Below are 24,139 nucleotides of genomic sequence, written 5' to 3' on the forward strand. Positions count from 1 at the left end.
GTGCCCTCTAATTTACAGTTAATCCTTATTCCTACCTTCAACGCTAAGCAACTACTAATCTACTTTCTGTCTCCACAGAGTTACCTTTCTGGACATTTCAAACAAATAGAATCGTACAATATGTAATTTTTTGCATTTGAATTCTCTCACTTAGCTTAATGTTTTTGAGGCCCATGCATGTTGTAGCATACATCAGCAGTAGTTCCTTTTTTTTTTATCAAATGGCATTTCATTGGATGAATGTACTAAATTTTGTTTACCTATACACCAGTGGATTAATATATTTAGGCTTTCTCAGCTTCAGTTACTATGAATACAGCAGCTCTGGACAACCACATATATGCCTTTTTGTAGACATGTATGCCCTTTTGCTTTCCTTTCCCTTGGGGTAGATTCCTATGAGAGGAATTGCTGGGTCACATGGTAAGTTTATGCTTACTGTTTTATGAAACCACCAAACAGTTTTTCAAGTGGCTACACTACTCAGCATTCCCACCAGCAGCCCACAGGGTCCCAGTCTTCCCCATCCCTGCCAAGACTCGACGCCGCTGTCTTTTCTATGACAGCCATTGCAAGGGGTGCGCAGTGGCATCACATGTGGTCTGGTTTGCATTTCTTTGATGGCTAATGATACTGAACATATTTTCACAAACTAGTTAGTCATTTGTATACATTCTTTAGGAAAATATCTATGCAAATCTTTTTGTCCATTTTTAATTGTATTTACCATCTTATTGAGTTGTGAAGAGTGCTTTATCCATTTTCCCCACACCATCTGCTTTCTCAAGTTTTCTGAAGGAGTTTGGGAAGGACTGGCATTCGTTTCTTCTGTAATACTTGATATACTTCATCAGTAAAGCAATGTGGGTCTGGGCTTCCCTTGGTTGGAAAGTTTTAGCTAACAAATCAATAACAATTCCATTTCTTGACTTATTACAGGTTTATTCAAATTATAGCTCTTTTTAAATTGGTTTTGGTAATTTGTATCTTTCTAGGATTTTTTTTTCATTTCACCTATGTTGTCTACTTTGTTAGAATAAACTTGTTCATAATATTTCCTTATGAGCCTTGAAATTTCTGTAGGGTCTAATTTGTTTTCCTTCCCAATTTTGGTAATTCAGGTTTTTTCTCTTCTCTCTCTCTCTCTCTCTCTCTCTCTCTCTCTCTCTCTCTTTTTCATGGACAGTCTAACTTAAGGTTTGTAAATTCTGTTGGACTTTTCAAAGAACCAACTTTTTTTTTTCATTATATTTCTACTAGGGACCCAGTGCATGAATTTTTGCACCTTGAAAGGAACTGTGGCCTACAAGGCTGCAGTAGGCACAGGGGTGGGTCTCAGCCCATCTCTGAGCCCCCACCCAGCCCTTCCACTGTGGCCCCAGCCACCTGTCTGCCTGAAGTCCTGCTCCTGCCACAGCCACTCCCACGTGCTGATGGTGCCAGCCCCGCTCGCACCTGCTGAAGACACGATGCAATTGGGGTCGATGCGATTGGGGTCGGCGCTGTCTGTGGGTGCGAGCAGCAGCTGCTCCCGATTGCCCCTCAGGAGAAGCGGGAGGTGGAGAAGCCCTCAAGGGCAATCAGGGCTGGCAGCTGCTGCTTACACCCACTGATGGCGCCGAGCCATCGGGACTGGCTCCGGGCACCAGCAGCGGGTGCAAGCAGCAGCTCCAGTGCCAGCGGCAGGTGTGAGTGGCAGCTGCCAGCCCCAATCTCCCCTCAGGACCAGGGGGAGGTGGAGAATCCCTGAGGGGTGATTGGGGCCAGCAGCTGCTGCTCACACCCGCTGACAGTGCCAAGTGATCAGGGCCAGCACCGGGTGCCAGCAGCAGGTGTGAGAGGCAGCTTCGGCACTGGCAGCAGGTGCAAGCGCCAGGTGGGACTGCTGTGCGTGAGAGCAAAGAATTTCCAGTAACCACCAGAGATTCACCCTGATGACAGCAACCAGCGTCTCGCCTTGGACTGGCACCCCTGCTCACCTGCTCCACCATCCCACCGCAGCCAATGCCTGCCATGTTTCGCACATGCTCCCTGGTGGTCAGTGCATGTCATAGCGACCAGTTGTTTGGTTGTTCTGTCATTCAGTTTATTTGCAGCATATTAGCCTTTTATTATATAGGATGTATGTGTGTGTTTTCCATATCATTGATTTCTGTGAGGTTTTTTCTCTTAATTGATGAGAGTATTAGAGATGACCCCCTCTAACTCCCGCACATTGCAACCTCCACCCTATTCCCACACTGCTCTCGGCTTTCAACACCTTATTGTCTGTGTCCATAAGTAACGAATATGCATATAAGATCTTTGGTTAATTTCTTCCCACTCCCTCTCCCCCTTCCCTCTGAAATTCATCAATCTATTCACTGTTTCCATACCTCTGGTTCTATTTTATTCATCAGTTTGTTTTGTTCATTAGTTTCCTTGTTCATTTATTTTTATTTTTAGATTCAATTGTTGATGGATATAGATTTGTTTTCTTCTTCTTCTTCTTCTTTAAGAATACTCTTCAACATTTCATGTAATACTGTTTTGGTGGTGATGAACTCCTTTGGCTTTTTCTTGTCTGTGAATCTCTTTATCTGACCTTCAATTCTAAATGATAGCTTTGCTGGGTATAGTAATCTTGGTTGTAGGTCTTTGCTATTCATCACCTTGAATATTTCTTGCTACTCCCTTCTGGCCTGCAAACTTTCTGTTGAGAAATCAGCTGACAGTCCTTTGGGTGCTCCCTTGTAGGTAGGTTACTACTTTTCTCTTGCTGCTTTTTAAATTCTCTCTTTGTCTTTAACCCTTGGCATTTTAATAATGATGTGTCTTGGTGTGGGCCTCTTTGGGTTCCTCTTGTTTGGGACTCTCTGTGCTCCCGGGACTTATAAGTCTATTTATTTCACCAGGTATGGGAAGTTTTCTGTCATTATTACTTCAAATAGGTTTTCAATATCTTGCTCTCTCTCTTCTCCTTCTGCCATCCCCATAATGTTAAATGTTGGTGTGTTTGAAGTTGCCCCAGAGGGTCCTAACACTATTTTCATATTTTTTTATTCTTTTTTCTTTTTGCTCTTCTCATTGACTGTTTTTTGCTTTCTCACATTAAAAATCATTGATTTGCCGAAACCGGTTTGGCTCAGTGGATAGAGCGTCGGCCTGTGGACTGAGGGGTCCCAGGTTCGATTCCGGCCAAGGGCATGTACCTGGGTTGTGGGCACATCCCCAGTGGGAGATGTGCAGGAGGCAGCTGGTCGATGTTTCTCTCTGGTCGATGTTTCTAACTCTCTATCTCTCTCCCTTCCTCTCTGTAAAAAATCAATAAAATATATTTAAAAAAAATCATTGATTTGATTCTCAGAATCCTCTACTCTACATTTGAATCCCTGTAAATTATTCCTTATTTCATTGTATGCTTAATTTCTGACGGGACCTTTTCATGTCTTTGAAATCCTCACCAAGATCCTTGAAAGTCTCACTAAGTCCCTTGAAGCTCTCATGAAGATCCTTGAGCAACCTTATCAACCATGAGCAACCATGCTTTTGAACTCTGCATCCAGTAGTTTGCTTGCTTCCATTTCATTTACATCTTTTTGTGCATATTTCTTCTGTTCTTTAATTTGTGAGATGTTTCTTTGTCTCCGCATTTCTGTGCTTCCCTGTGTTTGTTTCTATATATTAGGTAGAAGTTTCTATGTCCATAGAAGTTTCTATGTCTCCTGGAATTGGTAGAGTGGCCTCATGTAATAAGTGTCAGGTAGGGCCCTGTCGCTCAGCCTCCCCAGTCACCTGAGCTGGGCACTCTAGGTGAACACTGTGTGGGCTGTATGCACAGTCTTGTTGTAGTTGATCCCTGATTGCTGTTGGTATCACTAGGAGGAATTGACCTCCAGGCCAATTGGTTGTGAGGAACAGCTGTGACTATAGTGGAAGCGCTGCTATGCAAGAGACACCCCTAAGGAGCAGGACTTGCTTCAGTGTGACTTTGGTGCGTTTCTATGTCCATAGAAGTTTCTATGTCTCCTGGAATTGGTAGAGTGGCCTCATGTAATAAGTGTCAGGTAGGGCCCTGTCGCTTAGCCTCCCCAGTCACCTGAGCTGGGCACTCTAGGTGCACACTGTGTGGGCTGTATGCACAGTCTTGTTGTAGTTGATCCCTGATTGCTGTTGGTATCACTAGGAGGAATTGACCTCCAGGCCAATTGGTTGTGAGGAACAGCTGTGACTATCGTGGAAGCGCTGCTATGCAAGAGACACCCCTAAGGAGCAGGACTTGCTGCAGTGTGACTTTGGTGCTCACTGATTCTGCCGCTTGAATGTGTCATTTGTGGATGTGTAGAGTTGTAATCTGGTGTGGTCTGAAACTGTCCACTGGGTGCACTGGCTTTGGGGCCTCCCAGGAGGTGCAAAGTCAGCCACTGCCTGAGACCACCCAGCAAGAGCTAAAGAGCAATCTGCAGATGGCTGCTACTTGTATTTGGCTTGGAAGTGCCCTGGTGAGGCCAAATTGTGAAGCAAGACAGGCTGGTGCTAGTGCTGGATCATGGGCCTCTTATTGATAGGTAAAGGGCATGCTGACACCAGCTGCTTATTTGAGATATTTTAGAAAAGTCTGAAGCCTGAACCAGGACAGGCCATTTATATGTAAAAGCCGCTGCAAACAGCTTGGGTGGGGCTGCAAATTGGATGGGATGGGGTCTCAGGAGATCAGCAGGGTGGAATGAACAGTGTGGGCCAGTTTGATGGAAACTCAGATATGACTACCAGTCAGCTCTGCAATGGGGGAAGTCCCAGCATAGGAACAATGACCCCTGTGAGCACCCCTATTTGGGAGAAAGCTTCCCCCTAGTTCCTGCCCCAATGCCAGGTAATCCAGTTCCTCCCCATATGTCCCTGGATCCACCAAAGCCACTGTCCAGTGCTGGAGCTCAGAGGCAGTGAGTCTGTGTAACCTTGTGCTCTGGCACATTAAGAGGAACTTCCTGGGTCTCCAGCAGCCTCTGTGTCACTCAGCCACAATCTCTGCCGGTTTTTACAGCCCAAAGTTACAGGGGCTTCTCTTCCCAACTATGAAACCCTGGGCTTGGGGGCTGGTGTGGGCTGGACCCCTTGCTTCTCATAGGAGGCCTCCACAGTGGAGATATCCCTCCTGATTTAAAAAAAAATGCAATTCGTGTGTCAGACCAGCCTGTTCCGCATCTCCACCCCCTTCTATCAGTCTCAATGCGCTTTCTTCCTTACTGCTCTAGTTGTAGGGCTTCCATTCAGCAAGATTTCCAGCGGTTGGGAATGATGGTGATTCTGTATTTTAGTTGTAATTTTGATGTGGTTGTGGGAGGCAGTGAGTAGACATGTTTAACTCTGCCACCATCTTGGTTCTCCCTGATTTCTATTCTAATCTTTATTATATCCTTTATGCTGCTTATTTTGGATTTCACTTGCACTTTTTTCTAGTTTCTTATGATGAAAGCTTAGGTTACTTATTTGAGACCTTTCTTCCTATCTAATATAGGTATTTAAATCCATAATCGTTTTCTGTAAGCACTGCTTTCACTGCATCCTATAAGTTTTGGTATATTGGGTTTTCATTTCCATTTATTCAAAATATTTTCTAATTTCTCTTGTGATTTCTTTTTTGGCCCAGGTATTATTTAGAAACATGTTGTTTTAAATTTTAAAACATTTGGCAATTTCCCAGATCTCTTTCTATCATTAATTTCTATTTAATTCTGCTGTTGCCAGAGAACAAACCTTGCATGATTTCTTACCTACTCTGAGGTTTGCATACCCTAGGCCAGTGGTCGGCAAACTCATTAGTCAACAAAGCCAAATATCAACAGTACAACGATCAAAATTTTTTTTTGAGAGCCAAATTTTTAAAACTTAAACTATATAGGTAGGTACATTGTTATTAACCTACCTATATAGTTTAAGTACTGTTGATATTTGGTGCCTCCCCCGCGCTGCATATCCCGTGGCCCGCCTGTGCACGCGTAGCCCGTCGCCCAACCGACCGACACCCCCCACTTCTTCTAACGCCACTTCTTCAAAATAGACTCGCCCAGGCCGAAAACCGACTCCTGTACATGGGCCATGAAGTTTCAATCGCACTGTATGTGCGCACCCACACGTGGTATTTTGTGGAAGAGCCACACTCAAGGGGCCAAAGAGCCGCATGTGGCTCCCAAGCCGCGGATTGCCGAACACTGCCCTAGGCATTCTTAGGAAAGATGGTTTTGAGGAAATCTATTTCTAGACCCGCACCTTCCATGATATTCTTTCCTAAGAATTCTTAATTTTTGTTTAATGGCCCAGCATTTGGCCTATTTTGAAGACCGTTCCAAGGATACTTGACAAGAATTTATCCTGTAGTCATTGGGTAGAGCATTCTTATTGTGGGGTCAAATTGCTTGATCTTCTGCGCCCTTACTGATTTTCTGTCTAGCTATTCTATCAATTATTAAGAATGGAACATTAGAATAAACTATTATCCTAAAATCATATACTTTATCTTTCAAATTTCTGTGTTTGCTTCATGTATCTGAGGCTCTTTTTTAGGTCCATATAGATTTATAATGACTGCATCTTCCTGATGTTTAGACCCATTATAATTATGAAACTTCCTTTGTCCCTTGTAATATTTCTTGTCTTAAATTATCTATTATCTTAAACTCATTTAGCTATAACCTCTCTTATTATTACTGTTTGCATAGCATATCTACATCCATCCTTCGGATACTCTCCATTTACTGCACACGCATGTTGCTTCAGCCACAAACATGCTTGCCTCAACTGTGGCCATGCAACACATGGGTGCCATTAACTCCAGCTCATGGGAACAATGAGCACCCTAGGGAAAAAGGCAATGCAAGGCCAGGGATAAGGATTGAGCAGCAGGAAAGCTGCGAGAGAAGGAGGCTCACCTCTGGTGCTGGCTGCTGGGATGGCTGTCTTTCTCTAAGGGTTCTGTGGGGGTCACAATCAGGACTAGGGACAGCTACTTTGATGTTCTCTTTCAGACTTACCTTGATGAAGGAGTGGGATATTGAAGTCACCTTATACCAGTGATAGCGAACCTATGACACGCGTGTCAGAGGTGACACACGAACTCATTTTTTTGGTTGATTTTTCTTTGTTAAATGGCATTTAAATATATAAATATCAAAAATATAAGTCTTTGTTTTAATATGGTTGCAAATATCAAAAAATTTCTATATGTGACACCGCACCAGAGTTAAATTAGGGTTTTTCAAAATGCTGACACACCGAGCTCAAAAGGTTCACCATCACTGCCTTATACCAATGTTCTATCACTTTAAGTGATGTATGGGAACCTTACTTCTGTTTAAGTCACTTTACCTTTCTTTCCCACTTTTAAATATCATAATGCACTTCTTGAGTATCAGATGGCTTTATAATTTTTGTTTTAAACGTCAAATATTATTTTTAAAACTTATGAGGGAAAAATAGTCTACTTACCTACCCATATTTTATGTTCCATTATTCCTTTTTCCTTTCTAATGCACCAAGATTTCCTCTTTTATTTCAAGAATTTCTTTAAAAGTAAGCCTGATAGTGACAGATTTCATCAGTTTCCCTTAATCTGAAAATGCCTTTATTTCCCCTTTTTCCTGAAGGATAATTTTGCTGGATATCAAATTTGTGGTTAACAGTACTTTAAAAAAATTTTTTTTTAAAAAAGTGGTTCCATTTCTTTCTGTCCTCCACAAATTCAGATGAAAAATATGCTGTCATTCAAATTTGTGTTCCTCTAATTATCAGAGTCTAATAGGTAATACATTATTTCTCTCTCATTGCTTTAGAGATTTTTTTCTTTTGTCTTTGGTTTTCATAATTTTCCTTTAACCAACTTTCAGAGTCCTCCTTTGGTGTCTCATATTATTTGCAAGGTTATGTTAATGCTTAGCAGGCAGAACAGGGACAAAATGACCTCTGCCATTTTGCCTGGATCAAAAGTTACACATTTTAAACACTATGAGTTTGCAATATTTACTATAACTATTATGTTACTTATGAGGTTTGTCCGACCAGCTAAAAAGCTAGCATCTTAGCACATATATTACTAATGGCTGTGTTCTGCAGAGTGGGGCATAGAACAAGCAAGCATTGTTGGGGAAAGATCAGGAGTGACTATGTTAAGAAGGCATCAAAGTGGTTCAGTCTAGTTGCCCGCCCCTTTCTAAATGAGGGACCGTCCTCCAGAGCAGGTGCTGGGCAGCATGAAACCACCTGTTTTCTGGGTCCTCTGGGGGTGATAGCAGAGCATGGAATCTGGAAATATGCAAATGCATGTGGGACACACATTTTTAGGCCAATTTGTGGACTGATATGAAGACCTTTAACTAAAGATACAAATTTAACTGATTTCTTGGTACTATCTAAAGAAAGTAGAAGCAAAAATATTCTTACCTGTTCTGAGGGCATTTCACCAAATATTTTCTCACTGTGAAAGGAAAAAGAAATAAAAGATGGTGAATAAATGCTACTTTAGACATATATACTCCAGGAATTAGGAGATGTATGTGCCCAGATGTTGGCTCCAGCCACCTCTCAGGGCTTTCACACTTCTCTTTGGATGAGAACAGTGAAGCCAGAGCATGAACACCAGTGACTTGATACTGTTCCACACCTGGATCAAGCCAGAATGAGCCACACACTCCAGAATTCCTGATTACACAGCCCAAAACATTCAATACTTTTGCTAGGTTGAGTTGGGTTCTAACCTGAAGGTTCCAGGAGTAACAGCACCACCCAATTTCTAAGCTCTGCCTTAACCCTTTGAGTGCCAACCAATATCCTAGAAACTATGCTAAAATTGCCAAGGCATTTTTGCTGATTTTAGAGCAGTTTAGGGAAAAATTATGAATAGCAAGTAAGTGAAATTACATATTCAAAAACTTATGGAAACCTTTACTACATTGACATATTTAGCAATATCATTATCACTAATAAAAGCAGACTTAGAACTTGACGCCATTTCGAAGCTTTGATGGCGCTCCCGGCACTTTTGGCAAAAGACAGGAGGCGGGCGGTCGCACTCCCCAGCACTCTAGGGGTTAATGATGAAAAGGCCTCCTGGGGCCACCTGTTTCCATTTAGACTCTCCTCTCCATAAAGCAGGATGCTGTTCTCTGATCAGTGCTCTTCCAGGACTAACAGGATACCCTTGGAAAGACAGTCTTAGAGCAAGATATCCTCCGCGTAGGTCTCCTTGAGAAAAACAAGATTCTGGTTGTAGAGGAAAAATAAGAATACCTAGGCAGTTATACTAACAAGCGTCCAATCCAAGCTCCCAGTTGGGTTCACATCAAATAGAAGTAAAGCTGAGGCAGCCACAGGGCCCTGGGCTGTGTGGTAGCATCCATGGCCCCAGTGATCATGCCTGCCTGTATCTACCCACACTCATGTGTAACACCCTCTCACTTTGACTCTGGGCTTGGCCACAGGCATGCTGTGGCCAATGAAACAGTAGCCAAGCAGAGACCTAAAAGACCCCTGTGCTCCAAGGTTTGTGCATGCATGCTCACTGGGTCTCCTCGTTCCTCCCCCTCCTCCCCTTCCTCTTCCTCCTCCTCCTCCTCCTCCTCTCCCTGGAAACCTTATTGATCTTCCAGGCCAGAATCTCATAGTGATGTTTGCCTAACTCCAAACCCACACACGCCGCCTCCTCCTCCTCCTTGTAGTCCTTTCTCCCTCCCTCATCCATCCTTCTAAGGGATTTCTGCTTCCCCATGAAGAAGCCTAGCTAGCCTACTAGAAGATGATACCACATGGAACAGATGCCAGTCATCTCAGCTGAGGCCCCAAAGCAGGCCCAGCTGATGGGCCACTGGACTGCAGCTGCTGATACCTGGGTGCTCAGCTGAGCCCCAGCCCAAACAAGTGTCACAGTTGGGTTCACCTCAAATAGAAGTAAAGCTGAAGCCCACATAATTCGCACCTCAGAATGAGACCATATTTGAAGGGAGGGCCTTTAAAATGCTGACCTGCAGTATTGTGAGCAAACAAAAGGCTGTTTAAGCTGCACATCTGGAGTATCTGTCAAGCAGGTGACCAATTCAGGTTCCAGACCAAGAGGATGGGACCAGCTTTAGAGGGGCTCTTTTAGGCTTCTCTGGCCCAGCCCCCTGTTGTATCTAAACTCTCTCTGCATTCCAGTTACTGTATTCCAACCCAGTACTATGTACTGGATAGCTTATAGATACCGAAGTAGTAAAGTCATAGTTAGCATTTAAGGAACACAACATAGACTCCTGGCACTACTCCAAGCTTATTATATGGATCAGTGGCTTGTATACCCTGGGGTTTGCATGCCCTAGGCTGCCGGGGTCCAACACCAGCAGGTCCAGGGGTCCCCAAAGGTGGGGACAGAGTCGGTGAAGAAGGAATGACACAGAGACAGCGTTCAGTTGATCAGCAGTCTTGCCAGGATCTCTAGCCACAATCTCCAGCCAAGTTCTGTGTCCATGTTCTCTTGCTAGGTCCTCCAGCCAGGTTCGGTCGCCAGGTTCTGTAGCCGGGTTCTTCAGGCAGGCTCTGTCTAGGTTCTCCAACCAAGTTCTGTAGCCAGGTTCTGTCCAGGATCTTTTGCCATGTTCTCTCCAGCGAAGTTCTTCTGTCTCTAGGTTCTGTCTCTAGGATCTTCATCTAAGTTCTGTGTCCTGTTGTCTTGTTACATCTGTATTTATACCAGTTGATTCCAATCCTATCAATCTCTATTCCAAAGGTTAGGGCGTTTCTTATCTCCATTCCAGGGAGTAAAGATTATGTAGCTTAAGCATGATTGTGCATAGTTAAAGTGATTAATTACCCGCCAGGCACTTAGTTATGAGGTTTTATTCCCTCCCTAACTTCAGGGGAAAATCCCTACCTGGGGAAACAACCTTTCTCGGAGAGGTGACCTTGGTTAAAACACAGCGCCAAGAAGGTGGGCAAACATATTAAGAACAGTATGCCATATATGCCAGGTCCCTTGAAACAGCAAGGATGGACTGGCTCCCAGCAAATTCCCCCTTTTTTATTTTTTAAAAGCAGGCATTAAAAAGAAAAACCCCCGCCAAAACCGGGTTGGCTCAGTGGATAGAGCGTCGGCCTGCGGACTGAAAGGTCCTGGGTTCGATTCCGGTCAAGGGCGTGTACCTGGGTTGCGGGCACATCCCCGGTGGGAGATGTGCAGGAGGCAGCTGATCGATGTCTCTCTCTCATCGATGTTTCTAGCTCTCTATCGCTCTCCCTTCCTCTCTGTACAAAATCCATAAAATATATTTAAAAAAAAAAAGAAAGAAAAAACCCCAAATGCTCTCTTGTATCCATTTTAAGAGTAGGATTGGTGCTTTCTGCTATCACCTGAGTCCTGAACTATCACCCCAGGGAGAGCTTGCCAATCCCGCACTTTCCTGGGGTGGAAAGGCTGCAGCGGGGGTAAGGATAAGGCTCCTTGGGCCTACCTTCTCCCATGCCTCTACATTTCACTTTCTGGCACCTTTCTTTCCTCAGAAAAGCATGGACATATTTCTTGTATAAAACATTCCATCTGACTGGGAGTAACCTTACCTCCTCTGCTAGCAAGCATATGTGTTAAAAGATCAATACTGAGTCTTTTTTCTTTAGACTCAGTATGGCACATCTTCTCAATCTAAAAATCAGCACTAGGCATCTTAGGAAGGGCGGTTTTAGGGAAATCTATTTCTAGATTCTCACCTTCCATGATATTGTTTCCTAGAATTCTTCCTCCTGAAATATACCTGAGACAGACTGTATTCATTTCCTCCCTCCAGTCACATCACCCTTTCTATTTCAGAAAATCTAGGCCCACCCTCACCCTCCCTGACTTGTACTATGAAGGTCTGTCCTGGGGCAAAGACAAGTGGGCACCAAACAAGAGATGGTTTGAAATACTGGTGCCAGTGTTGAGAAGGTGAATGACGAATGACGGGGCTGCTAAACCTTTCCCGGGGGGAGGTTTCCAATCTTTGCTTTCAACAAGGACTGAATGATGACCTAAGCCAGTTGTCAGCGGGTGGAGTATCAAAAGTCATTTCCGATGATAAATTACTACATGACTTTGACTTATAACTGGGAAGTAGTTTAGAGTATTGAGTGGCATCAGAAAACTTGGTCCATCCCAGCCTCTGTTCATATTGAGCGAGGCATTTCAGAGCTTACAGCTATTAAAAAGAGGAATAAAATTGATGCTAAAGTCTATCACTAACCAAATTTATACAAGGGCATATGAAGTAAAGTAAAAATCCATTTCAATAAAATCCATTTCTAATAAAATTTTACTTCTTATGATTATTAATTATTTATCTAAATTTTGTATTTATGTGGTTTTGATTAATTTTACAGTCATTTTCCAAATATTACTCATTGTGCAATATTGATAACTTAATCCAGAAAAAAATTAAAACCTAGAGACTTATGGAATAAGGAAATAAAAAATTTAATTTAAATTTTTATACATATTCTTTTACAGAAGTATAATATGGAAATCAATAAAGGATTTTCAAAACAAAAATGGACTAAAAAGCAGGATAAAGTTTTGTTAGGTAAGTGAGTGAAAATAAAAGCTCGGGTGGGGGGGGACTCATAAAACTCCTGAAAGCTAAAACTTATTTATGGAGCCTTTTTAAATCAACAGAGGTAGTTACTAAATTCATGACATGTAGATGTAAAAGAGAGATTTAACCATTTCATTTTAAGGTGTCAATATTTGTGATGCTGTGGAAATTACAACCTTTGCAACAATTTATATTTATGATGAAAAAGTTTTATTTGTCAACAAAACACATTCAAGGGTGCAGGGTTGAAATGATTTGGGAATGATGTGAGCAAGTGTTTGAGACCACACTTGGTACCCTCATCTTCACAGTAACTTTGTCATTACATCTGTGTTGCAGCAGGACTGAGGCACAGAGGTTAACAACCTTGCCCAAGGTCGCACACCTACGCTTGCATAACTCGTACCTTAGAACTATATTTGAAGGTAGAGCCTTTAAAGTTAAATCACATTTTAAAGTTAAATGAGGTCATGAGGACGGCCCCTAATCCACCAAAGCCAGTGTCCTTATAAGAAGACGGGAGGAAGGAAAGGTGCGCAGAGGCCAGACCACAGGAAGAAGGCAGGCGGCCCCCCGAAGCTTTGCACTGGCAGCCTGAGCACCAGCACCCGGGAGGGCAGAGCTGAGGAGTCCAGAGCTCTCTCGCTGTTCTCAGAGAGTCTGAGCAGCTGGTGGCAGGGCTCCTGCAGGTGAAGAAACTGAGTCACAGGATAGACGCTGCCACTGGCCACAGCTGGAGAGGGCGGGGCCAGGGCTGGGCCCTAGGGAACGCAGCGCACTGGCTGGCCTGTGTCTCGGGGGGTCCACTCCAGCTGCAGCCAGCGAAGTGAGCAGCTGGAGCCCAGGAAGCCAGGGAGCAGGGGCAGCAGAGGCCTCCATGAGCCCGCACCTCCCCGGCACTTGCTTATGAGGCTTCAAGCAGGTGAATGGGGGGCCTGTGTCCCTTTAATGAAAAAACTGCCCCAGGGGCCAAATGCGATCCCCAACTCACAGGTGGGACTTCAGGCATCTGAGATCTATACCTCACCCACCTCGCCCCTAAGTGAGCAAAGCATACTCGGTGCTGGTTGCACCCCTGGGGTAACACCCTAGCTTGGGCTCCCCCAGAAGCAGAGCCTGTAGACAGGTTCCAGTGCAGTCTCTGTGGGAGGTGGTCCTGGGAAACCCCTGGGGAGGGGGTGAGGCCAGGCAGACATGCCTTAGGGGAGAGCCCAGAGCAGCGCTCACCGTGGCCCCGAGCACTGGACTCAGCAAGGCCTCCACTCCGCACAGACACGGAGGGGCCAGGTGCAGCCCATTAAATGCGACCTGCAGACTTGAGGACTCCAAAAGGAAGGGCTTTGTTCTCACCTCCCAGACCGGACACGGCTGTGAGCACCCCGCCTGGGCCGCCCTCTCTCTGCTGTGGCCACACTGCTCCCAGCCCCGCCTCATGGCCACACCTCCCAAGTGACATGTCCAGGCTTGAGGCTTTCTCCTCCCCACCTGGGCCTGGCCCTGTCCCCACCACCCTCAGTGGATGATTTGGGGTGACGGCAGTTGTGCCCACCCCATCCTATCGGACCTTGTAGCAGTGTTGGGGCCTCCCATGGCGGCTGACCTTCCCATACCATTTCCTCCAACCTGCTGCATCCTCTGCAGACCCCCGGGCCCTGCAGTGACCCCGAGATGAGACTGTGGATGACCCTGCACTCGTGGGAGCACCTGGCAGCCCAGCACAGGCCTGGCGTTTGCATTCCCAGCATCCTCAGTGTCAGCATAGGCAGGAGTCCTGCAGCCCCTCCCTTGGCCCAGCAGTGGCTCCTCCCATGCCCAGTCCCTTCCGGAGGCAGCCTGTCTCCGGAATGCCTCAGCCAGCACAGTGGCCAGGCCTATCGGCCAGCTCTCTGAGTCCCCACGTGGAAAGATGAGGAGGAGTAAGCTTTTTGCCTCTGGTTCACAGTACGAGGAGCCTGTCGGACCGGGGCCCCACAGTGAGGAGCACCCACGCATCGGGGTGTCTCTCTGGAGTTGTGAGCCCCAGGGGGCGGCCAAGCCCGGGAAATGGGACTGGTCCACACGAGACAAGCTGACGTGTGAGGGCACACTGACTCAGCCTGGTCACTCGGAACCTTCCTATGTTCACTCATTGAAATGGCATTATGGACTCATCACGTTAAATAAAATAAACTGAAGTTACTTCCACCTGTTCCTTTATACCCTTTTAAATGTGGCTGCTAAAAATGTCCCGTTACATACAGGGCTCACTGGGGATGCGTGGTTGGCCCTAGTGGTAGGGGTGGTGGACCCCGCAGTCCTCACGACCACGGTGGGCGAGGCGACCTGGCGTGAACAGCCCAGGAAGGAGTCGCTCCCTCAAGCTGCCACATGCGGGACCGGCCACCTCACAGGCAATGTGTCCCCGACAGCTCTGTGAGGTGAGGGGGACTCTCCTCCCCTCTGACGGTGGTGACACGCGGCGGGAAGTGGGGCTTTGTGGGGGAGTCCAGGCTGAGGCCCCACGCTGTCCTTCCTCGGATCCTGGAGGCTACGAGCCCCCACGGGGAGGGACGGCAGCAGCGCCAGCCCTGGGGCCAGCAAGCCCTCTCGGAAGCCCTGGGGAGGACTCGTGCTCGGGTGGCTCGGTGTCCCCACACCAGGCTGCTGAGCCCACCGTCCTCCCAGGCCCAGGGGTCGGCCTGCTCCGCCTTGTCCACAGCCACCCCTTCCGCCTGGCAGTGGGACACAGCTCCGGCCCCTTTTCTGTAGCCGAAAGGGCCACGGGCCCTTAGATCCCATGGCCACAAGGAGCAGCTGGGAGCAGGTGGGCAGGTGCCCAGCAGGCACAAGCGACAGTCCCCGTGAGCAGGGACCTTGGGGACAAAGGGCTGAGGCTGCTCCCTGCGGTTCTGGTGGGGCTCCAACCTGTCATCCTAAAAGCTCAGGTGAAGGTGGGCAGATTGCGGGGCCAGCCCAAAGCAGTGGGTCAGACACATTTCCCAAGAAGCACAGGCCTTGGAAACCAGCGTGTGTGAGGGACGACGGGGCCACCAGGCTGTGTTCTCCACGGTGACACGGAGTGCCAGGCCCCGGCACTAACTAGAGCAGGGACGGGAGTCACAGCATCGGGGGAGGAGAGAGCATCTTAGTGCTTGGCCAGTACCAAAGGGGACCACTAGCCCAGCTCACAGGGAACAGTGAGCACCCCCGGAAAAGAAGGCAAGCAAGGCCGGGCCCAGGGCAGAGCGGCAGGGAGGACTAGGAGAAGGGAGCTGGTCCCCTTGGATGTGGTTTCCAGGATGGCTTTGCTTACCTCAGGGTCCCAGGGCCATGGCAGCAGGGGAGGGGACAGCGACTCAGATGTCCTTTTGCAGACAGACACTGCTGAGGGAGGGGGAGCACGTGAGCAGCCTGACAAGCTGGAAGCTCTGTGGCTGACGTCCTGGTGGCAGCATGCAGAAGGCCCGCACCCGGCCCGTGCACGGAAAACCTGACACCATCGCTACAGCAGGGGACTGGGCCTCCACACGCCAAGCACTGCTCTAAGTGCTCCTGGGTATTAATAGTTTTAACCAAGATGATGCACATTTGTCACGATGCATTACATGTAAGGTGCTACATTTGAGTTATAATGGTGCTGTTGGTTTTTATGTGGACACGTGGTTTGGCCCACGAATGCATGACTGCCTCATGAGAGCCAGGACCGCCCGCTGCTAACCATAAAGGCAGCAGCCTGAGGGTGCGGCCCCACCTAAGGGAGGGGCCCTGCCCCTGCCTCACTCTGGGAACTGCTGGATCTGCTGCTTTGGAATGGGAGCCACGCCCTCCCCTCTCCTTCCCATCAGGGCCTGGGCACAATCGGTGCAGTGCTCCCGGAGCCAGCTGCTGCCTGGTGGAGGCCCGAGCACCTCCAGTCTCAGAGCCCAGCCCCTGGAGTGCAGCCCTAACTCACCCCCAAGCTAGGGGCTCCCCTTGGTCCCCCTGGGTCTGTCCAGTTTTCCTTGTGTGGTGGTTTAAGATGACCACAACTTCTTTGCCACTCTTCCCACGAAGAAGTGGACTCACCTCCCTTCCCAAGTCTGGGATGCCCTCACGACTTGCTTTGCCCAACAGAATGTGGCAGAGTGACCACTGTGCAGTGTCCAGTTTAGGCACACACTTGAAGCCCAGAGTCACCAATAGGGTGGTCTGGGCACCCACCCTGCTGGTGAGACAAGAGGGGGAGGGAGAGGGAGAGAGACAGAACAGAGAGAGAGAGGTGGAGGGTGGGAGGGGCAATGGCATGGGCCCTGCTGCCCCAGCCGTGTCCGAGGTGGGACCCAGGACTGACAGTGGCACCCTCCTGGACCTCCAGCCCCAGTCAACTCCAGATGACAGAGGCCACGTGGGAACCCCAGGTGGCTCCCAGCAGAACCGCCTCGCTGAGCCCAGCCTGACTGCAGAACCCTGAGGAAGTAAATGTTGAAAGCCACCGTGTTCGGGACAGTGTGTACTCGGCAGGGATGCCCGGGATTAGCACTGCATGTGCTCAGGGAAGAGCACACTCGGTGACAAGCCCATCACCATCCACATGGTCTGTCTACATCTTCAGAACCAATGAAAACAAGGTCGTACTTATCAGGTCCCCTCCATCCATGCAGATCATTTTTGTTTTTAAATTTCATAAAGAAAACAGGTTTCAAAGGGTGTCTTGTGATCCTCAGTGGAGGCCCTGGGCTCCTTGCTGCAAATCTACCCACCAACCTGCTGCTGAAACGCCATGGATTCTGAGCCAGGGCTGCCTCCTTGGGCAGCCTGAGGTGACCGTGCCCTCCGAAGCCACCTGCAGTGGCGACGGGCCCCCCAGGGGTAGCTTCTGTGGAGGTTCGGAGCTGGGAGGGGTCGGTTTGGGGCTCTGTGCAATGTCTGAACAATTCACTGCGCCCTGCATGCCCGCTTCTCCAATGTGGAAGGGACCTAATCAGACGACTTACATGGCAAAGGACGAGAGCAGACCTTCATGGGGCCTGCCCCAGGGCTCCTGGAGGACTAGTGTCCTCCAGCTCAAGGGACAGAGCCTGAGACCTGGGCAAAGACTGCTCCACGCCCAAGGGAGCGGTCCCACCCCTGTGGGCCACTGCAGCTCTGCGGACGTGACTGTCACCTGACCGAGGGCAGTGCCCGGCAACCAGGTGGCAGACAGCAGGCCTGCTGGACTCGCAGCAACATACCACAGTCCACGGGACTCTGGTGGCTCCCCCGGCGTCCACGCAGAGAAAACAGCTGGTCATCAGAGCCTGGGACCTGAATCCATTCACATATAAACATGGGAATGTGTGTGCCTCATTTAAATATGGTGAATGTTTAAGGAATGCATTTTATTTAAAACTTTAGGAACACTTGGGATTTTAGAGATCTCATCATTATGAGCAGTGCCACTCTCAGACTTTAAGACACACCTGTCAGTCCACACTGGTCCTGTCACATGCATATTGAGTCTTAGTATATATATACTGTGTGTATGTATGTATGTATGTGTACGTATATATATATCCTACGTTCAAAGGCTGTTAGATCGCATTGTTTACCCATATCTTCAGAAAAAAATCACTTCTACTGTGGTGGTAAACAACCTGCTTCCCTATTTATAATGGTCTGGCCCTCTAGCAACTTCAGTGCGAAATTATAGCTAATTTGCCTACAAACATCAGGTGGTCATAATAATCTGGCCACTCAGTGTATATAATTATTTAGCCTTTATTTCAAATACAAATATATATATATATATATGTAAATACAATGCATGTAGCTATAATGTAATATAAATGTAATGCACAGCCATGTGTTACTTAACAACAGGGCTGTATTCTAAGAAATGTGTCATTAGGCAATTTCATTCTTGTGTGAACATCATAGAGTGACTTAGCAAACCTAGATGGCCCAGCCTACTCCACACCCAGCCTGTAGCCTATGGCTCCGGGGCTACAAACCTGGACAGCATGTCACTGTACTGAATACCGTAGGCAACTGTAACACAGCAGTGAATGCTTCTGTACTAAGCCTGGAGGAAGCACAGGAGAATATGGTATACAAGGTAAAGTGGGACACCGTGTAGGGCACTCACCGTGAATGGAGCTGGCAGGCCTGGGCGCTGCTCTGCGTGAGTCAGCGAGTGAGGGTGGGTGCCGAGGCCAGGTCATGACTGCCCACTGCTGGAGACTTCCCACACCCTGTACCCTCAGGCTACACTGCCTTTATACAGCACCACAAGCACAATCAGAAGACGCGTTAAACATGAGACGGACGAGGCTGCTGCCGGCATGATACCACACCGTTTCACAGCAGACTTGGTAAGCTGGCGTGCACTCTAAAATGACAGTGATAGGTGGGGTATGGTGAATGCGTAAACCACTAACACAGTCACGTACTGTCATTACCGAGTGTATGCACTGCATATGTGCTGTACTTCCAGGGGACTGGAGCACAGTGGGTTTGCTACACCAGCATCACCACAGACACATGGGTAAAGTGTTGCTACAACATCACAACTATGATGTCACTAGGTGAAAAGAAGTTTTCAGCTCCATTATAATCTTATGGGACCAATATCATATATGTGGTCTGTCGTTGACCAAAACATCATGATGTAGCACATAACTGTAAAGACAATCAACATACATATATCATGTATGTATACCACATGTAAACATAATATATGTAACTATGTATATGCATATGTAAAATGATTTCATAAAGAAATATTGCCTTCTCTAAAATACAAACATTCAAAGGAAGAGGTGCAATACTAAAGTCTGTTTTATTGTGCTATAAATTATGTTTGCTTTATTTCTCCTTTATATGATAGTTAGAGCATCAAATTGGTTTTTGTGGCTACGGGTAGCATATCTTCTCTATGAATTTCACTTCAAAATAGTAATGGGGACCAGGACACCGACAAGGAAGGGAACACACAGGCTGGGTGAGGGGAGAGGGTGGTCTTTCTAATCCCGCCGGCCAGCCCAGCACCGGGCACTGAACTTAAATTATGAACCTACAACACAGTCTAAGGAAGGTGGTGCTGACCCCATCTCATGCAGGACGAGGAAACTGCAGTTAGATGCCTAAGGAAGGTTTCTGAAACTGCTTTACATGGCAGAGCCCACATCAAACCCAGGCTCATCCATGCGCAGCCCCTCGGGGACAGTGATGGAGGGAAGGGCCTTAACCAGGACGGAGGGCATGTGAGGAAAAGGAGGACTTAAAGGCTGTCACCAGTGGTCACAGCTGGTTTTAGCAGAGTGCAAGGGGGACCCAGCGCCCTCACTCGGCTCTCCAGTCGCGGGGAAATAATTCCTGACTCCTGACGCCTTTTTCAACGAAGGTGGTGCCTAGCCCAGCGCCCTCCCGGCGTCCGGTTTGCGTGTGCTCCCGTCCAGACATGGAGGCCTCTTACCTCTGGGTTTCCTCTTGCTGAGCACAGACTGCCAGGCGATGGCGAGGGTGAAGAGCAGCACGCTGAGGATGCCCAGGCAGCACAGGAGCACGGCGCACACGTAGAGATCTGCAAGGAGCCACAGCGTTACCGCGGGGACACGCGCGGCAGGGGGACGTGCGACACACAGGCCTCACGCACTTCACACCAATCAAGTCCAAATGAACCACAAACCCAAACGTAAAATAGAAGCTAGAAAACTTTTAGAAAAAAAGACAGGAGAAAAGTCTTTGGGGTCTAGGAGTAAGCAAATAATGTTTAGGCTTGACACCAAAAGGGCCATCCATAAAAGGAAAAGTTAACACATTTGATGTAAGCAAATTAACACTTTTGCTCTATAAACATCCATATGAATAGGATGAAAAGATGAGCCACAGACTGGGAGAAACTGCTTACAAACCACAAACTGAGCAAAGGACTAACTAGTATCTAGACCAGTGATGGTGAACCTATGACACGCGTGTAAGAGGTGACACGCGAACTCATTTTTTTGGTTGATTTGTCTTTGTTAAATGGCATTTAAATATATAAAATAAATATCAAAAATATAAATCTTTGTTTTACTATGGTTGCAAATATAAAAAAAATTTCTATATGTGACACGGCACCAGAGTTAAGTTAGGGCTTTTCAAAATGCTGACACGCCGAGCTCAAAAGGTTCGCCATCACGGGTCTAGACTATAAAGAACTCTCAAAACTCAACAGTAAAACATAACAACCCTCTTCGAAAATGGGCAGAAACGTACAGAGACAATTAACCAAAAAGAATATACAGGCGGCAAACAAGCAGATAAAAATAAAATAAGATGTGTAACTTCCATAGCCATTAGGTCCAGCGGTTCTCAACCTGTGGGTCGCGACCCCTTTGGCGGTCGAACGACCCTTTCACAGGGGTCGCCTAAATACATCCTGCATATCAGATATTTACATTATGATTCATAACAGTAGCAACATTACAGTTATGAAGTAGCAACGAAAATAACTTTATGGCTGGGGGTCACCACGAGATGAGGAGCTGTATGAAAGGGTCACGGCATTAGGAAGGTTGAGAGCCACTGCATTAGGAAAATGCGCAGGTTCAGCACAAGGAGCCACACCTAGCACCGCCGCTGAAATACAAGGAGGGCAACACCAATGCTGGCCAGGACAGGCCCGGGCCGCGACACTCGGCGGGTGAGAATGGGAAGTGGCACAGCGCAGTCTCTTACAAGGCCCAGCATTCCCCCCGCAGTCACAGGGAAACAGAGACCGCAGTTCACCCAGAAACATGCACGTTTGTCCACAGCAGCTCTGCAGACCACAGCCACAGCTGTGGACAGCACGGACACCCTGCGGGGCAGGGGGGACAGGTGAGCGCCCGGTGTGGACACGCCTGGCAGCAAGAGGAGCAGACCACTGAACGCGCTAACCTGGAGGAGCCTCCAGCACTCCTCGCTGGGTGAAAATATCCCAGAAGGTTACGGACCGTGAGAGTTTACTTTGCATAATGTGTACTTTGCCTACCATTCTGCAATGACAGCACCACAGAAACAGAGATCAGGGGAGTGGGTGCAGAGGCTCCGGAGGGAGCCCGAGGACAATGGGCTTGGCTATACGGGACCCTGGTAGTGACGGGAATGTTCGCATCTGGGCTGCATCCACGTCAGCGTCTTGGCTGCGATACTGCACTCGAGTTTTTCAAGATGTCGCCATGGGGAGAAATCAGGCAAAGAGTACAAACCAATACAAAGCATCTATCCCTGTATTATTTCTTAGAAATACAGGCTAATCTACAATTTTCTCAAAAATAAAGGTTAAGTTGAAAGAGTTAAACCATGGTCATATATGCCTTAGCCAGTTTGGGCTACTATAACAAGACACGCTGGTGGCCTAAACAACAAACACTTATTTCTAGAAGATCAAGGTGCTGGCGGGTCTGGGGTCTGGGAAGAGCCCTCCTCCTGGTTAGAAGCACCCTCTCTTGGTGTCCTCAACGGGGGAACGAGCAGCAGGCAGGCTCTCAGGGGCCGCCTCTTACTCTATCCCCACGGCCTCACCACCACAAGGCTCTACCCCCTAACACCATCCCTTTAGGGGATGGGATTTCTACATGAAAATGCATCCATTTCTTAGAGTCAATGACCAACTTTATCACCAGTCTGACGGATAAAATGCTCAGAAAGGGAAAAGGAAGCCAAAAGCTTTATTTTAATCTTCTTTGTAGCAAAATGCTGCAGATGGCTGACTTGGGAAATGTTTAAACTTAGCACCAATGTTTCTCTGCTGACATAAATCTCTCTAGCAGGACAGGCACCATGGGCAAGGTCAGCACGCTCCGGGGCATAACAAGGAGCATGCAGAGTGCGCTCCCGAGAGAGGCTGCACAGCACCCGCACCAGGAGGACCATGTGCCCAGGACAAGCCAGGCAGTGGGGGTGCCGGGCCCAGCTGGGCGAGAGCGACTTCCCAGAGGACTGCAACTCTGCTCTGAGTCATCTTTAAAATAACACAAAAAATGCAAAAATATGTGGAGAAAATAAATATATATATATAGAGAGAGAGAAACGAAGTATTCCGTCTCCATCACCCCAAGAGAAGACTGCTAGCATGTGGGTACTTTATTTGTATGTGCATATTAGGCAACTAATTGGTGTTTCTATCTCACATCCATGTTTCTCTCTCCCTCCCTCCCCCTTCCCTTCTCTCTAAAATCAATAAAAACATATTTTTAGCCCTAACCGGTTTGGATCAGTGGATAGAGCGTCAGCCTGTTAAAGAAACATTGATTGGTTGCCTCTAGTATGCCCAGGAGCCAGGGGCGCAGGTCCCAGGGTTGATTCTGGTCAAGGGCATGTACCTGGGTTTCGGGCACATCCCCAATAGGAGGTGTGCAGGAGGCAGCTGATCGATGTTTCCTTCTCATCGATGTTTCTAACTCTCTATCCCTCTCCCTTCCTCTCTGTAAAAAATCAATAAAATATGTTTTTTTAAAAAAAACATATTTTAAAAAAATGATTCTGAACTGCTTTTAAAAATGTGATAAAAGTTTCTCATACATGATTTGATTGAATCTTATTATTGGCTACTAAAAGTGTTTCTGACAGTACATTAAAGTAAATGATTCTATGATGGACATTTATAAGCTTAAATTGTAACACATCTCTCTCTCTCACATTATGTTCTTCAGATTAAGTTCCTAGAAGAAAAATTGCTAGTCGACAGAAATCCGCCTTTGGAAAGCCCTTGGGACCAGGAGAAGGAGTCAGGTCAGGGCTTGCATGGAAAAGGTAAGCGTGCTGGGCCGGCCTAGGGGACAGGTGGGGCTCATGGTCAATGCAACAGATGGAGGGAGAACGAGACGGACTCCGGCTCCCGGCTTCCTCTCGGCTCTCCCTGGCAGCCGGCCCCAGGGAAGCCCAGTGCCGGTCGGCCAGGAGCCAGGGGCGCCCGCAGGAGCAGGCTCAGTGGCTTTTCTAGGGTGAGTGGGTCCTGCTCCTGGGAGCTAGCCTGGGCACCACCATGGAAACGCAGCAGGCCAAGGTGGCGGGTGAAGGGAGCACCGCGGACACTGCAGGGAGCAGGGGCAGAAGGCACAGGCAGCGTCTCCCAGAGGGAGTGTGTGTGTGTGGGGGGGGGGGGGGGGGGGAGGCATGTAAGCGGGGAGTCAGCCACAGGGCAGAAGGCTGGGTGAGAGCTCCAGAGGCCACGGACTCCTGCAGAGCACTAGGTGCAGGAAAACGCCCGCTGGCTTCCCCACCAGGAAGCCACTGGGACCATCCAGTCCCGGTCCTGGGGAAGCTATGCAGGGGGATGGGGGTGCAGAGCAGGTTACAGGGGTCAGGAGTTCAGGGGTATGTGAGGAGTTTGAGGCAGAACAGAGAAAACTCCCTCCTATGACCAAAATTAAAGCAGCTCCGATGGGTGGCTCTGTGGTTAATATGGTGGATCATCCGGAGTGGCCCATGAGGAGGGAGGCGTGGCCTCCATTTAAAATAATGAGGCCCCGAGGGACAGAGCAGAGGTCCCGGGCAGGAAGCTGGACAGGATGTGGCTGGCCAGAGTGTGGGGTCATGTCACAGTCCTGGCTGGTTTTTGGTTGTTCATTCTCACCCGGGGATTTAGAGAAGGAAGAAGGGAGGGAGGG

The 24,139-nt window shown here is 47.8% G+C and overlaps 1 protein-coding gene across 1 annotated transcript in view; it reads right to left on the reverse strand.

The window, feature by feature from the left end:
* The window catches only part of VSTM4 (V-set and transmembrane domain containing 4), an 89,074-nt gene that overhangs the window by 39,013 nt on the left and 25,922 nt on the right, over nucleotides 1-24,139 (reverse strand). The window contains exons 4-5 of the mRNA XM_006757152.2: nucleotides 19,978-20,085; nucleotides 8,416-8,449 (exon numbers count right to left, since the gene is read on the reverse strand). Of these exons, the coding sequence (XP_006757215.1) occupies nucleotides 8,416-8,449; nucleotides 19,978-20,085 (142 nt within the window). The remainder of the gene's footprint in view (nucleotides 1-8,415; nucleotides 8,450-19,977; nucleotides 20,086-24,139) is intronic.

The sequence above is a fragment of the Myotis davidii genome, unplaced genomic scaffold (genome assembly GCF_000327345.1).
Source record: "Myotis davidii unplaced genomic scaffold, ASM32734v1 scaffold854, whole genome shotgun sequence".
NCBI classification, from domain to species: Eukaryota; Metazoa; Chordata; class Mammalia; order Chiroptera; family Vespertilionidae; genus Myotis; species Myotis davidii.